Here is a 16,180-nt window from a genome sequence, read left to right on the forward strand (position 1 = left end):
TGACAGGCGCTGGGATACACTGGTGGAGTGTGGGGACCTGGTGCCTCTAGGAGCGAGCCCTTGGGAAGTGACCCTTGCTTGCTTTTCAATCGGGCTGTGTTTTGCTGTGGTCACATTCCTATTCAGAGACAGGTCTAGGACATATCATAGCAGTACATGTCATTTCTAGGTGCCTTTTTAGGGGAGGGAGAACACTTGGCGATCTGGACAACCAGTGTGTTATTATCAGTACAAAATTAAAAGGAATAAATATGTTTCTGGAACAGGTTCCTAAAAGAAAGATTTGGGGTTGTCTGCAGCGCATTTTACATCTATTGTGACAGTAGGTAGGGGAGGACAGGGAGGAAAGGGGAGGTGACTGATAATTAACTAAAATTCAGCAACCTACAGAAAAATGGCTTGTTCCAGATGGTGACGGGCTTGATGGTTCACCTCTACACCACTCTCTGTAAATTTGCGAGGTTGCTTTCCACATCTAGCTGGACTTGGAGCAAAGGAGCCCTGATGTTGAATGTTAGCAGCATTAGGGTTGTGCAAACAGAATTTCGCTAATGCTGCTTCTAGCTGTGTCAGTGGAATAGGTGTCTTTGTCACTAACGTCAATAGAAGTAGCTGATAAACACAGGAGGCGGCTTAGTGAATTAATTGGTTTTCAATGATGTCTTTGCTGGTTGGAAACCCACTATAAGCACTGATTGTTAAATTACCAGCATAGAAGATATAAAAAAAGAGGGGTTTTTTCTGGGTATTCATGTTCTAAACAGAGATGACAAAATACATTGTGAGAGCCAGAGTGTGTTAGCTTAAAGTTATTCTTAATTACAGTAAAAAGTTAATGATAATTATTACAGAGGAAACATGTCAGACCCAAGGGAAACAGCCACTGTACGAGAATGAGAATTGTGCAAATTACTGGATATTATGAGTACGGTGTGGAAACGTGAGTCCAGGAAGAAAATGTAGTGATGGAGGCTGCTGTGTGAGGCTCACCCAGGGGGATATTCCACCTAGCCTCTTCCTGTCATCACAGAACCCTGCCAAAGTGGTTGTACAAAGTGGACCCATCCAGTACTGTGAGACAAGTTATTTTCATCTGATGAGTAAATTTGTGAAATGATATTTGCGTGATGCTGCCCCTTAAAATGAGCTAGGACACCAAGGCAGGTCTGTGTGAGCTGTCAGCAGTCTCTCTCAGCCAAGCTGGTGTGAGAGGCAAAGGTGTAATCAGGGCTCTGTGTGCAGCCCCGGCTGGAGCGATGCACTGTCATGCTGCTTCTTGCAGGGGGACCACCACTTGTCAGAGCTGTTGCAGCTGCTGCCTGGTTTGATTCATGAGAAAGCAGTGCAGCGAGACAACTGAAGGCATAAACCCAAAAACCATCATTCAGGTTTTTTCTCATTCTGAAGGTGCTAAGTCATTTATTAAAAAGACAGCTGTCAGTTCAGACCATAAAGGATGTGTTGATCAATAGTGACTACACTGCTTGTGCTGAGTCTCAAGCAGCTGCAGTCACAGTGTGCACCTGATACAGATACGCCTGCATGCTAAGAGTATTTCTTGTTGCAGACATCACGGAAAGGATCGGTGTATGCATGTGTGAAGTCAGGGGAAAAGCCTTACCTCAGAACTAGCAGCTGCTGCTGATGGTGGGAGTGCTGTCTAGGGACACGCTCTGGTGATTAGAGCTGAGACACGGGCATTTCATATTCTGACACATAGAAAGCTTCCTCAAAGTGGGCACAGCCATTCATGGCATCACCAAGAAATTATAAATGTCCCCTCTGACTCATCTCACGAACCAGCTGATGACAGGAGTCTGCTGGCACTGGAAGTCATCCCTGTGGATTGCCAGAACAGTGAGGGAGCAGCTGCAGTGTAAGATGCTGCATACATGACATCTGTACCCTTAGAGAAATCAAATAATTGCTATTGAGCTCTTAGAGGATTAGGACTGAGTTGGTCAAATCTCAAGTTGCAGCAGTACACCTAGTAAAATAAAACAGTTTGTAAAACAGCAAAGATGAAGGGATGCCTCACTGATTACTGCCTCCGCTGATTAAGACTGTTGAAAATCAGTTCTAGCATATGACCCTTAAGCAAGTTACTGCGCCAGTCAGTGAGGTTTTGGTGCACGCTCATGGTCTTCGGAACAAGGCCCTCAGAGGTCCTGTGCTTATGCACTGTTATTTCAGCCAGCATGCAAAACTCCAGCACCCAGCAGCTGTGAAACACAGGCGCTCCCTCTGCGGGCTGCAAGGGGTTGAACTGCTCAGCGAATTGGACACCAGTGCACAGTTTCAGCAAAACTAGTTTCTCGTCATGGTCACTGCTCCGGTTAGGGCACACGAGCTTCTTTTCTTACTGTTCTGAATATCCTGCGAATCTAAGATATTTCAAAAGACCGTAAGACAGATGTTCTTAGTGATTTTGGGACCTGCCTTTGAGCTCTGTGAGAATGATGTCAGAAAGTACTGCAGCTATCACAGGGAGTTGGATTTACCTTTAATGCAAACCGGTGTGACTTGAAGAAACAGTGCCCAAATCCTTGGGCCACGTAGCCATCAGTACCATTAAATAACTCAAAGACCAGAGACTGCCTGCAAAGCGCAGCTGTTTCCAGGACTGAAGCATTGCATGAGGATGATCAGCTCATTAGAAAAATGCGTGTCAAGAAAACATGACATCTGGTGACCCTGAGTGAGTTGCTGCCCTCCAGCACCGAGTATTGCATCAAAGGGAGCATGACCAGCTCCATAGATGGAGCTGGTCACTATTAGCCAGCAGCAGCCTGTCACAGGTGCTGGTGTCGCTGCCAGGAGGATGGGACTCCTGGACACAGGGTAAGTCCTGGTGTAGAGGTTTTGTAAGAGAAATACAAAGGGTGGTATGATTAAAATATCAGTGGAAACATCTGTATGAGAAGGCACCAAGAGACACGGTAGATCAGGGACCAAAGGCATGGCTTGTCCTGACAACCCCAAACACCCTCAGCAGTAAAACCGCTCAGCATGGAAGGCTGTGTTGCTGACCTGGGCTGCCCACAGTGCAGATGCTGCTTTAGATAGTAGTCCTGTGTGCTGGTAATGGCACCGCACAGATGACTCGTTGGCAGACCACCTGCACTCTGAGAACAGGGGGATGGCAACATGGTCGCCATGCACTGCCTGTATGTGCACATCCTTTCCTCATCCTTTCCATCTGCATGAAGACAGACTGCAGTCACTACGTGCCCCAGGTGAGGAAAGAAAAAGTAGTTGTCAGCAGCCTTGCTAGGATCGAAGAGGATGAAGCAAGATAGATTCAGGACAAGGATCAAGTCATAATAACTGTTGACTCCTACAGAGTCTGAAAGATCTGTCAAAAGTATAGTTTGGTTTTGCTGAACAAGAAGATACCAGGAGACATGGTGAGAACTTAACAGCCACTGTCCCTTGTCGTGTCACACAGGCGACCCCTGTCAGGGTATTTGGTAGCTCACACTTTAGCAGTTCTGAGTACGTGGCTACAGGAATGTGAGCGGACAGAATCAACTTAGTAGAAGTTAAATAGTCCAAATCACCTCCTTCAGGGAGGTCTTGCGCTGAGTTTCCTTGATTTAATTCTTACGATGATGATGCAGTGATGACCAAAATGGACAAAAGCTGGTGGCTGAGGATAGGGTCTCAGCGAAGGGCTGTGCTGTAACTATTCTTCAGCTACTGAGGCTCAGGCCTCCCATCAGGTATGATTAAATGGCTCTTTTTGAGCTTTAATCTTCTGTGTTGTGGGTGACATTTTTCCCCGGTGTTGCAGGTTAGGGTCTGAACAGAGCCGTCAGTATTGAACCACCTCAAACATCCCAGGTGCATGAAGCAGGGCAGCCAGTCAGGTCACTGGTGGTCCCGATGGGCCAAGGACAGCCAGCCTTCAGTGCTGTTTGTGGGTTTGATTCAGAAGCTGCACATTCCTGCGATCATTGTCAGAGCAACCATAGAGTGCAGCGAGGGACTCTGGCTGTACGAGGAGTTCAGATGTGTCTGCTGCACAGCCTGCTGCTCCTGCGGTTCCTACTAGCAAGCTTTCAGAAGTGATTTAAGTGTGATGGGTTTGATCCCTTAGAGCAGCATTTCTCTTCAAACATGTAAGTGGGTTTTCTGGAAGGAACGACCTTGAGCAGTGTGATGCGTGCATACTGCAGACATGACTCCTTTCATCTCAGATGTGTATGCTGTGAGTTGAGAAGGGCTTTTGCCAAGCTTCATAAGAGGGTTGAACTGGCTTAGGCAAGAAGTCCAGTTCTTTCTCTGACAGAGACCAGTCCTGGGTGACCAGGGAAGGATATGGGAAGAGGGCATGTATGCAGTGATATTTCCCCAGCACGCTCTGTCCACATCCAACAGCTTGGGGGTTGGAGATTCTGCACCCACAGTGTGTCCTGTACGGAGTAATACTTGAGGGATTGCTCCTCCAGGAGCTTGCCCAGTTGCACCTTGATCCCATGTAATTTTTTGGCACACTATTCTGTGGCAAGAAGAAACTTCATCCCAAATCCTGTGAAAAATACAGTTTACTTTAAACATTATCTTGTCGATTCATTTGATGTGGCCTCGTCCTTGTGCTGGAGAAAGCAATAGGCAGGCCCCCCTCCCTAGCACTCAGAATCTGGTAGAACCATTTCCCGAGTTGTGTTTTTTCCAGGTTAAGTGATACTAAGCAGCACCGTTCCTTATACAGAAAATCTCTGCATGCTTTGGATGGTCCATGTCATCTTTCTTTTTTCCAGTTCTGTTGTATTCTTTTACAAAATGGGTGATTAGTGTTACTGAAGTATTTAGGATGTGGGGACACTTTGGCTGTGTCGGTGGTGTAACTTTCCTCTCACTTTTCTTTGCTTATCATTCCTGGCCATTGTATGACATTAGGCTGACACCCTTCATGAACTGTCTACCATATCCCCAAGTTCTTAATCCTGTAGTAATGGTCAGCTCAGAGCCTGTGATTTTACGTATGAGGAGAGAATTATTTTTTCCCATGTACATCAGTTTTTTCCCCACCTTACATTTAATCTTACATTTTAAGATCTTTCTACAGTTTCTCATAGTTTTCCTCATCTTTATTACCCTGAATAATTGAGCATTATCAGCAAACCTTGTTACCTCTCATTTCATTCCTCTCTCATAAATGATCTAGGGCTGTGCTGAGCAGCATAAGCCCTGGCACCGGTCCCCATGAGACTCTGCTGCTGACCTTTCTTCTGATGTGAAATGCAATCATTTACTTTTATTTTAAACCTTTTAACACATTTAATATGTAAAACCCTTCCTTTTTATCCCATGGCTTCTTGGCTTCCTCAGGAGATTTTAATGACAGACCTTGTCAAATGTTTTTGGAAATCTTAGTAGACTTCAGTTAAGTTTTTGTTGTCAAATAACTCGGATCCCCGTGGGTCATCCCTCTGGCTACATAACACTTCAGCCCTTGCTCTGTTCTGGAGTTGACCCACTGCTCTGGAATCTGGTTGTGGTTCTCAGGATGTTTAAATCTAGCAAGGGCTTGCTAAAGGTGCTACTGAAGAGACTGTTGAGTTTGGCTGTCTTCTTCCTGCGTGATCCTCCAGTATAATCCTAGCAGGTCCTGTGCCCTCAAACACCGTTGCCTGTCCCTGCGCTGTGCTCGCGTAGCGCTCCCCCTTAGCACCATGTTGTGGAACACTGCTTCATCAGGTGCTGCACAGTCCTCAGGTTATTTCAGCATTTTGAACAAAAAACACATTAAAAAAAAGATGGCATGTTCATTCCCAGGGGACACCCGGGGCAGCATGGGTGCAGGCACTGGGCTCTGAGGGAGAGTGCCCAAGCAATGGCAACACAAGTCCTTCTGCACTGATGGGTATTGGGGACCAAGAGCGTTTCCTGAGATGGTTGAGAGTAGCACCATAGGTTGAGGGTTTCCCTGCTGTCTACAGAATCCCAGAATTGGCGGTGGTGGGGAGGGACCTCTCTTACCTGCATCCACATGTGCTTTGTCATGGAATCACAGGATGGTTTGGGTTGGAAGGGACCTTTAAAGACTATCTAGTTCCACCCCCCCTGCCAGGGTCAGGGACACCTTCCACTAGACCAGGTTGCTCCAAGCCCCATCCAACCTGGCCTGGAACACTTCCAGGGATGGGGCAGCCACAGCTTCTCTGGGCAACCTGTGCCAGTGCCTCACCACCCTCACAGTAAAGAATTTCTTCCTCATGTCTAATCTAAACCTGCCCTCTTTCAGCTTAAAACTGTTGCCCCTTGTCCTGTCCCTACAGGCCCTGGTAAAAAGTCTTTCTCCATCTTTCTTATAAACCCCTTTTATATATTGAAAGGCGGCAATAAGGTCTCCCTGGAGCCTTTTCTTCACCAGGCTGAACAACCCCAACTCTCTCAGCCTTTCTTCATAGGAGAGGTGCTCCAGCCCTATGATCATTTATGTGGCCTCCTCTGGACCATGTCTTTCTTGTACTGAGGACCCCAGAGTTGGACACAGCAGTGCAGGTGATGTCTCTCAAGAGTGGAGTAGAGGCGGAGAATCACCTCCCTCCACCTGCTGGCCATGCTTCATTTGATGCAGCCCAGGATATGATCGGCTTTCTGGGCTGCAAGTGCACATTACCAGCTCTTCTACAGCTTTTCATCCACCAGTACCAAGTCCTTGTTCACAGGCCTGCCCTTAATCCATTCATCCCCCAGTCTGTACTGATACTGGGGATTGTCCATGTGCAAAGGCTTGCATTTGGCCTTGTTAAACTCTATGAGGTTTGCATGGGCCCACTCTTCAAGCCTGTCAAGGTCCCTCTGGATGACACCCCTTCCCTCTCACAAATCAGCTGCACTGCTCAGCTTGGTGTTGTCTACAAGCTTCCTGAGGGTGCACTCAATCCCACTATGTCATTAATGAAGATATTAAATAGTATTGGTCCAGTACAGACCCTTGAGGGACACCACTCATTACTGGAGTTTATGAGGCAAGACACTCACTTAAAATGCCATGTTAGCTTTCCCAAGTGTAGTATTTATCCATGTGTTGGCTGGCTCTCTGCTTGTTCCAGTTGCTGGAGCCTTGCCTTGTGATGCATCAGGATGATGGACCTGCAGCGCCTTCCTTCTCTACTGGCACCCCAGTAAAAACAGGGACCATGTGCCCACCATCCTGGCCCCAGGTCCCGCTGTGCTTCTCACCCCAGCCTAGGCACCATGAGTAGCACAGCTCTGTCACCCACAAGGTACTCTGGACACTTAGCTATCTACTCTCAGGTCCTGGTGGCTTGTGCCTCTTTTTTTTGTTCCATAACCTCTTCTAGAGATGCTTCAGTTTAAGATCTGTCTGCTTACAAATCACTGCACTTCTGAAGGGGGATCGTCCCCACAACAGGGAAGGAAAAATGTGCTTTGTTTCTCTGCTATGGCCTTTCCTTCTCTGGGTGTTGCTTTGGTACTGCGATCATCTGACCCCAAAGATGCTCTGGTAGGCTTCCTGCTCCGTAAGCACTTGAAAACTGATGCAGTATTAGTTTTGATGTCTTTCACAAATTGTTCCAAAGATTCACGTTTGCCTGTCACGCTGGTACTGTGTTTCTGCATTTAACCTGCAAGAGATGATGATTCTTTCCATGTTCCTCTTTTGAATACAATTTCAGCTTTATGAAGGATGTTCTCTTGCGTTTAATAACCTCCATTTCCCTGCTGTTTAGCCATGCCAGCTTCTTTCTGTTCTTTCTCAATCTGTGGCATGTATTTGTACTGTGTCTCCAGCACAGTGCCCTTAAACAGTCTCCATCTGTCTCCTTTGCTGAGGATGGAATAAATCCACATTGTAGAATTTGGGTTGTCTAGGACTCGTTTTTATTATTTATAGAAATATGCATTGTTCTTTCCTGAAAGCGTATCAGGCAAGAGGCAGATATAACGTTCTTTAATCTCCTTTCATTCAAGCAAAGGGAGATTTTAAGTGTCATCTGTCCCTTCCCAGTACTTGTGACAGCTGAAGGCAGCGGTGGGGCTGAGTCCTGTACAATCCCTCTGTTTGTGACCATTTTCCCCTTTAAATATAAGCAGTATGGATTTCAAGCGCTAGTGATACATGCTAAGATTTGAGATGCTGTTGCGTGTTACCTTATCTGTCTCTATGTGCATCTGCGCAGCCAAATGGTTCCGACGTCAGCTTTGAACAATGCTGTTTCTGGGGAGCAGAATTCCCACAGGTGACACTGGTAATTTGGCAGCGCTAAGTGTGGATCAGAGGCTGCCTTTGCCTCTGTTTTTTAGTAGACACCATTTTGCACCGTTTGCTGAAGAAGTGGTGATGGGAGGAGGCTGTGAACGATGGACCTAAAAACTCCTCTCCCTGCAGACTGAGACCACGTTTGCTCATCTGTGGTCTATTGTCACTGCTGGCGTCAGGTTTAGCCTGGCTGATGGAGAGCGTGTCCAGGGAGAAGGAGCTGGGCAGCATCCCCCATTCAGCTGCAATGCCTCTTCTGGCAGGTGAGGATAAAACTCCAGGACAACTGGCTTCCTTCTGCCAGTATTAATATAAGCCCGATTATTCCAGGGGCTTATCTTTTGTGCACCTCCATGATGGCATCTTTCCTTGACTTGACTGCTTTTTGGCATTCACAGCAAGGTCTTAACAGTTTTCTCAGTATCACTGCTAGTTTGGAGTCCAGGCAAAACATGTTTTGGACTTTCTCAGACTTTTTGTTCCCTTAATGAGCTGTCTCACCTTAATGTTTTGGGTGATGCCCTAGAAGCTTGGTGTGTTTAAATGAAATGACTCCAGTACTGAAAATTTTCTGGGAAAATTGCCTACGTTTGAATGGGGAAGATGCTGCTTCTCAGTGCCTTTCACTAATGGTCTTCCTCAATTTCTGCAATAGCTGATCTTCAGAATTCCTCTGGTACTCACAGCACACATTTCGTCTGGGACTGAGCAGCACTGGCTTTGGGGTTTTAGCTGAAGTCCAAAATGCATTTGACCAGTGCTGGAAGGAATGTGATCTCAAACAACACAAGCCTAGGGGCTTGCTGCGATTTCAAACTGTATGTGTGACTGGAAGATGGTTTCTTCTGGAGTTAGAGTTACTTTTCATCTGTCACTTTGCTCCTGACGTAGTTCATAATCAGTGGCTTGATGAGCTGCCTCCTGACTGAATTAAACAGAAGATCATACTGATGGTAATCAGTGCTTCAGGACCAGTTAGGAGCATAAATAGGCTCCTTTCTAGCCCACTCTCTGTTGTCTGCTGCCCTTTGTTACAGAGGCACTACTGTTGCCTGCATTCCCAAAGGTTTCCTCATCTACAGTGGAGATGTAAGTAGTTTATTTTTCCATTCAGGGTAGGGCTTTTCACAGCTTCACTTCTGATGTTGTTGCTGAGGTCCCCTGGCTGCCAGTCTCTGGGCTGGGAGCTGATACCAGAGTAAGACACCCCAGACCTGCTCCTTTCCTCTTCTCCAGGCTGCAGCTATCAGGAAATGTTTGGGATCAGACACTTGATCTTGGAATGCTGTGGTCATTCTTCTCTCTTATTCAGATAGAGCCAAGAAATACAGCTGTCTTACACTTTGGCTGGCATCTGCACCATGGAAGAGCAGGACTGTGTGACGGCAGCCCTTGCAGAGCGCTCAGATCTTGGTAGGTCTCTCCAGGCTCCATTGCAGCGAGGGACGCTGTGCTCGGCAAGCCGGTCAATAGTGATGTGCCTGGCTGATCCCAGACCTCCAGGACGTGCCTGTTCCCTGGTGTTTCTGCTAGAAGCTTAACTGTTTGGTGTATAAATCCAAGGTTGAGCCGTGCTCTCTCTCCCTAAAGCTTCATCTGCTCTATGAAGTGGGACAGGGGTAGGAAGGAGACCTGGGTACCATCGTGTCATCATCCGTGCTGTTTCATTGCTAGCTTACTCCATGAGATAAATTTGATCTGGGCCAGCTTGCGCTGTCCTGGACAAGCCCAGCTGTAGTGCAAGGCCAGAGGCAGTTTCTGCAATGGAGTTTGGAAAGGGCTACCCTGTGTTATGGCTCTGATTTTTGGGGGGAGAAAAGAAAGTTTGCTCAAAGGCTCAGGCTGTACTGCATGCTCTTGGGGCCAGAGCATGTCTGTGCCCCACTTTCTATAAATTCTTCTTCTGTTGTTGGAGATGTTTTGTGCATGAGGTAGCTGAGCAGAACCAAACTCCTCGCACTGCCTGGCTGTGGGTGTGGGGCAGTCTGGGGGTGAGGTTTCTACTGGGAGAGACCTGACATGGTCCATCCCTCCACCAACATCAGCATCAGCTGAACTTCAGTTTTTCTTGAGGGACATTTATCTAAAAGTTCCCAGTGAGTGGCCTTCTATCACGACCTCATTCCTGTGCTTCAGCAATATTACTACTGAGCAGCTGTGTGACACCTTTTAAGCATTTTCTTACGGGAATAATCAAGCCAATCAATCAAGCCAGGTTTTTACTTTCCTGCTGGGCCTTATATCTTCCAGGTGTCTTCCTCGGGACTCTCTCCTCTTGACCTACATCATTCTGGAAGCATGGTGCTAAGAGCTGGGCAACTGGAGTGTTACCTAACTTCAGTAATGTGATTCACGTTACTTCATTGTAGGTGTCTACCATGTAGGTGTCTGAGCTCATCGCCCTGGCTCACCCTGGGAGTCAATACAGATGTGCACAGTCAGTGGAGCCAGGGGTGCCATTCATTTGACAAAATGTAGGCGGTCATTTCAGCATGGGATGAATCACAGCTCCATTGACTTCACAGAACAGCTCTCCATTGAGTCTAAAAGGAGCCCAGAGAGACTTGCTCACTGTAGGTGCTTGTTTTATATACACCCACATTTAACTAGATGAGTCCCAAGGCTACTGCAGCATAGGATAGGGCAGAAAGATTATTTCAGGTCTTAGACAGCACTCCTGTTTGTGTACCTCCAGTCAGTCTGTCATCCTTTTTACACAAAAGTGTGACACTGCTGCTGATGCTTGTGGGTCCAGGATGGTATTTGCAGCCTCTCCTGCCAGCTGGCTGCCTGGACAGCCCTTCTTCATCTTCTGTTTTTCTTTTCATAGTTCCTGACTCTAGCACCTTGCACTTTGCCTTTTTCCTCTGGTATTTTTCAGACCATTTCTCCAGTGATAGTACCACGTGAATCCCAGTCTGCTCTTCTAACATGCTGATGCCCTCTCAGATTGGACCTTCTGCAAATTTCAGTTTACTCTCTGTTACATGCTAGTCATCAGTGGAAACAGTGACCTTGTCCCATGACAGATCCCTGTGAAATCCCGCTTGATATGTCCTTCCAGTTCAAGAGTAAAAAATGTGTCAAACAGCTATTTACTCACCTTGAAATTCCCCTCTTGTTTTTTATGACAGTGCCTTGTGAGAGCATTCAAAATGCTTAACTGACATCAAGATACATACTACAGAACTGTCTTTCCCACATTGATGAGACCTATTATGTTCAAACAGAAATTAGGTTCGTTTAGCACAACCAGTTCTTTCAAATCTGTGCCACCTGCTATTTATCACCTTCTCTTCTTCTAGATGTGTTATTAAACTGTTCTGCTGTTTGTTAGAGGATTTTCCTGGGAATTAAAGATGAGTTGCTTCATTTTATACTACTTTGATCTTTCTACTGCCTGTTTTTAAAGATGAGCATCGTCCCTTTTTCAGACCTTCTGGAGTGCCATGCATCCCATGCAAGCTTTCAGAGACAACCCATCATAGATGTCAGATACTTTCCACTGGCTGCACAGGCGCTTTCAGTGAATTTCACCAGAACCAGACAATTGGAATAAACTCTTAATTCTTCTAACTGCTGTGTTTTCACTTTAGGATCAGAGCTTCTCTTTGCTGCTACAGTGTTCCCGGAAGTTACCTGTAGCTGTTTAATACAGCCATAACCGTGCTATTTTTTTAATTGCTCATTTGATAGTTCCATTAGGTTTGACCCTCCAAACAGTCACAAAGTTACTAAAATAATTTGCAGTAGTCAAGCTAAATGTGCATTAACTGTCTTTAATTTGGTTTCAACAAAAGTCAAACCAGCAGAAGGTCTGACAGTCAACCCTGCGGAAACGAGATGGTCTGGTCGAGTTTGTGTCTTCTCTTGGAGCAGCTCTGAAGAGCCATGCTCCAGCGTCTCTGTATCATGACATTATTTCATCTGTTTATTCATTTACCAGTTATATGTAGGGCACAGTAGTCTGGCAAGGAACTTGAGGTGCTCTTTTCCATTGAGTATCATAACTTTATTTAAACACAGATGTCACGAGTATTAAATCACTGTTTTGCTTAGTCCTTCTCTGATTCCTAAAAATACCTCCCTGCTACATCTTATTTTTTGAAAGCTCCTATTTTTATTGAGAAAAAAATTTTAAAGTGAGTAATTCAGGTTATTTTTTCAGTATGACGCTGTCACAGGTCTTTGATTACGCTGCTTCATCTCCTTCCCCAGGTGGGTTTTTATTGCTTTTTCCAGCCCTCAGAGCTCCAGCAATGCTGATCAGTGGCATCTCAGGTGTCTCTCTACTCCCCCACAAATCTAGTTCACATAAATGTATGGACTTTTTGTTTCACTTTTTATATACATCTACCTGTAAAACTAATTAGTGTGGTTATATCAAAATGTGAAGCTGTGCAATGGATTGTGCTGTGGCCAGTTATGAATCTGAGGATTTTTAGGTGTCTGCAGAGCTAGATGGCAATAGGCAAAAGGTGTGCAGGTTCCAGAGGGAGTTAAACTGGTAATGCTCTTGCAAGATCCCTCTTGCGAGTCGTAACTTCATAAATCCCTCTGGACATCACAGAACAAGAAAATGAGCTAAAATGAACATCCAGCGTTTCTAAAAATCCCACAGGTAGCTCTATCTATGTGCTTTTTGGAGCATTCAGGGACAGAAGGTAGTGTGTTGAGGAGTTTGCCTATTGTTTCTGACAAGCTTAGAGTTTTGAAGGAAGGTACTTCTTGCCAGTTTATTTGTAGGAGGAGGAATAATTCAGAGGTGGCAGAAAGAATCAAATATTCTTTCTGCAGAATAACTTGCAGTAAGAGCAGCAACACATCAGACTTACTTAAAGGCTTACATTATTGCAGGAAATCTTGGTAGATGATGGTTGGTGGGGGAGGCTGGGTGAATTTGTACTTACACAGGGTATGAGCAGTTTTGTCAAGAGTTTCTTCAGTTTATCACGTGGATGAAACAACCACAGAGGAATTAGCGATACAGAATTTTCTTTCATCATGGATTCTTCACTTTCTGATTGATAAATCAATTGCAGCAGGACAAATTGGGGACTTGATCCCACCACCAGGTAAAATAGAAATCGTGATTTTGTACATAAAGATTTGTTTGCCTTTCTCTCTCTCTCTCTCCTGCATGTACACATGCACAAACACATTCTTTTAGAGGTGGCAGAAGTTGCTCTTGGTAGGGGGTTAAGATCTGGCACAGTTCATCTACAGGGGATTAACATGTCGTATGGAAAAAAGGAGATATTCCTGTGGATGTGGAATGTCTTAGGTCTAGCTCTCTTCCTAAATGGTAAGTCATAGTTCAAATAGAAGATAAAAGGCTTGTCGCAGAATCACAGAATGGGTTGGGTTGGGAGGGACTGTCAAGGATCATCTAGTCCCACCCCCCCGCCATGGGCAGGGACATCTTTCACTGGACCAGGTTGCTCCAAGGCCCGTCCAGCCTGGCCTTGAACACTTCCAGGGATGGGGCACCCATAGCTACTTTGATTGAGGAGTCATGGTTTGAGGTTATCTGGCTCTTGTCACATGGACAAGAGGATTATGTTACCGTGATGACCTCTTCTGGGCATGGTAGTTATGAATCTGTCTCCAGTAGGATGCTTTACACTTGGAAGAGAGAATTTTGTTGTAGAAGGGAGAGTTTTACGCATATTGAGGAACATATGCATAACCAGCTCTGCTTTTGAAAGTCAGGCAATGTGTTGAAAATGTGACATAAAGGGATGACTGTATGACAGCAGCTGCCTCCTTTAAAGCGGTTCACATAGTTTTGTTGAAGTTTATCCATGTTTAGGTACTTTGTTGCATGAAGTCACTGGTTTTGTAGGTACCCTGTTTTTTCACAGATAATGCTGAAGCATGTCCAGAATTATAGCGCAAAGTGAAATTATTGGGGAAGTCCAAGAAACTGAGGCTTGTGTGTTGTGTTAGTTTCCATGGACGATGTCTTGTATGTCTTCCAGACTGCCTTGGTACCTGCAGCAGTGTATTGCGTGTATCTGCTTTCGTGATCACCTTCCCTTGGTCTGGAAAACAAAGGAATATTTCTGTCCCTCTCGCTAGAAGCTAGATAATATTGTGGCGTTAACGCCAGAATCGCAGAACTACCCACCCAAAATGGGATTGCGATGCCTGTAAGTGTAGCACTGGCAGATGAGGGGCTACAGGGACAGGGTACAGAGGTGTGTCCTGTTCGGTGCTTGTCGGTCGCGGTCCACGGCTGCTAGAAAGTAGGCACAGCAGCGACGGTTGCCAGCCCAGTCCACGCAGCAGCATGGTGAGCCCGTTGCCTTCCATCCAGAAACACCCACTGCCTCCCCAACCCTGCTGTGTTCGTCAGGGTCCCGGGGGGTGACATGGGGTGCCATGGGGTGCAGCCTGAGCCCCGGCAGCCCACCCCTTCCCCGCAGCCAGGGGCAGGAGGCAGCAGGCGCGGTGTGCCGGTGGGGCGTGTGCCTGCCTGCGGCGGCGGTACCGCGCATGTTGGGGCACCTCATACCGCAGTGTGCCAGCCCAGCTGCTCTGTGCCAGCGCCCGTCCGCGGCCGTCTCCTCCCTCCAGCGAGCGCGCCTGCCTGCGCGCCCACTGCTCGACCTGCTCCTTGGCAGCGTGTTTCTGTGCAGTGCGGTGCCGCACGAGGCTTTGTCGCCACCGCTGCGCGCTGGGCAGAGCCCATGGCTGGTCGCACACCCCCGGCTCTGGGGGCCAGCCCGCGCCATCGCTCCCTCTCCGCATCTCTCGGGCTTGGCTCGTGTGTAAAGCTCCTTCCCCGCGCTGCCGAGAAGGACCGAGGTCCCTGATTAATTCCACTCTGATGTCAGACATGCGGCTCTGCTGGGAGGGATTTGCAGGGCTGCATTTAAGCTCCAGTTTGCTGAGAGAATCCCTCTCCCATCTCCCCTCCCCGTGCGCCCCCCGCCCCTCCCGGCGCACGTAGAGGTGGTTTGTTGGAAGGGTCGCTGGCGGCCGGGGTCTGCGCAGAGCCGCACATCCATTCCTCTCTCTCCACTGCTGGATTTTCCCCGTTCTTCTCGTCTGGCCACGGCAGAGGGCAGGGAGAGCAGCTTTGTTAAACTAGGACAATGCAATGCATCCCCCCTCTGCTAATGACAGACCGTTACTTAGCAACGCGGGGGGGGATTTTTAAGAGAAGATCAGAGCGCCGGGATGAGGATATAAACTCTGCTGTTCTCCCTCCTGGGGAACTTACCAAAGAGGCACCTCTCCTTTCGTCAAGCATCTAATTTTTTTCATACGAGAGGCAACGGGAAAGTCTGAGAGCGCTGGTTCCCTGATGGATGGATGGCTGCCTCTCCCCGCACCTCCTCTGCTCAGGCGCTCCACTCTTCAGTTATATGCTAAGGGCATCATTTAAAGGGAAGCCCAAAGCGGGATCACTAAGCTCCCTGCATGCGTATGCAGGTGACTGAGAAGGGGACCGGTGGGCAGAAGGGTGATCCAGGCAGCCGGGGCTTTCCTCCACCTACACATTGAGGGAAAGTAGCTTTCATCTTTTTGTTCTGACTTTGGGCAAGGGAGGGAGGGAAGCAGATTGTGCCCAACTCCTTGCTGAGATGAAACGGTCGATGAGAAGAGGTCTCCTTGTCACAGGCACAAAGGCCACCTCCGCCTGGCAGCATGGTGCTGAAATCTAACCCTAGCATCATTCTCTTGTGCTCTTTCCTGCCCAGTGACTACATCATTGAGGAGAAGACGGCCGTGCTGCAGAAGAGGGAGCATGAGGGATTCGGGTTTGTATTGCGAGGGGCCAAAGGTAAGGGCTGCTTCTTTCGCTCGGTGCTGGGGCTGGGAGGGAAAGCTCCTTCTCCTCACTTTGGCTGGTGCTCAGGACCCCCTTTCCCTGGCTGCGCCGAGCAGCCCGCAAGCCCCTGTGCATCGGGGTCTCTTAGGGGACTCTCTTCTCCC

General features: G+C 47.4%; 1 protein-coding gene across 1 annotated transcript in view; it reads left to right on the forward strand.

The window, feature by feature from the left end:
* The window catches only part of SHANK3 (SH3 and multiple ankyrin repeat domains 3), a 370,723-nt gene that overhangs the window by 268,250 nt on the left and 86,293 nt on the right, over positions 1–16,180 (forward strand). Inside the window, exon 17 of the mRNA XM_037388277.1 lies at positions 15,946–16,028. Within this exon, the coding sequence (XP_037244174.1) occupies positions 15,946–16,028 (83 nt within the window). The remainder of the gene's footprint in view (positions 1–15,945; positions 16,029–16,180) is intronic.

Source organism: Falco rusticolus, chromosome 5, assembly GCF_015220075.1.
Source record: "Falco rusticolus isolate bFalRus1 chromosome 5, bFalRus1.pri, whole genome shotgun sequence".
Lineage (NCBI taxonomy): Eukaryota > Metazoa > Chordata > Aves > Falconiformes > Falconidae > Falco > Falco rusticolus.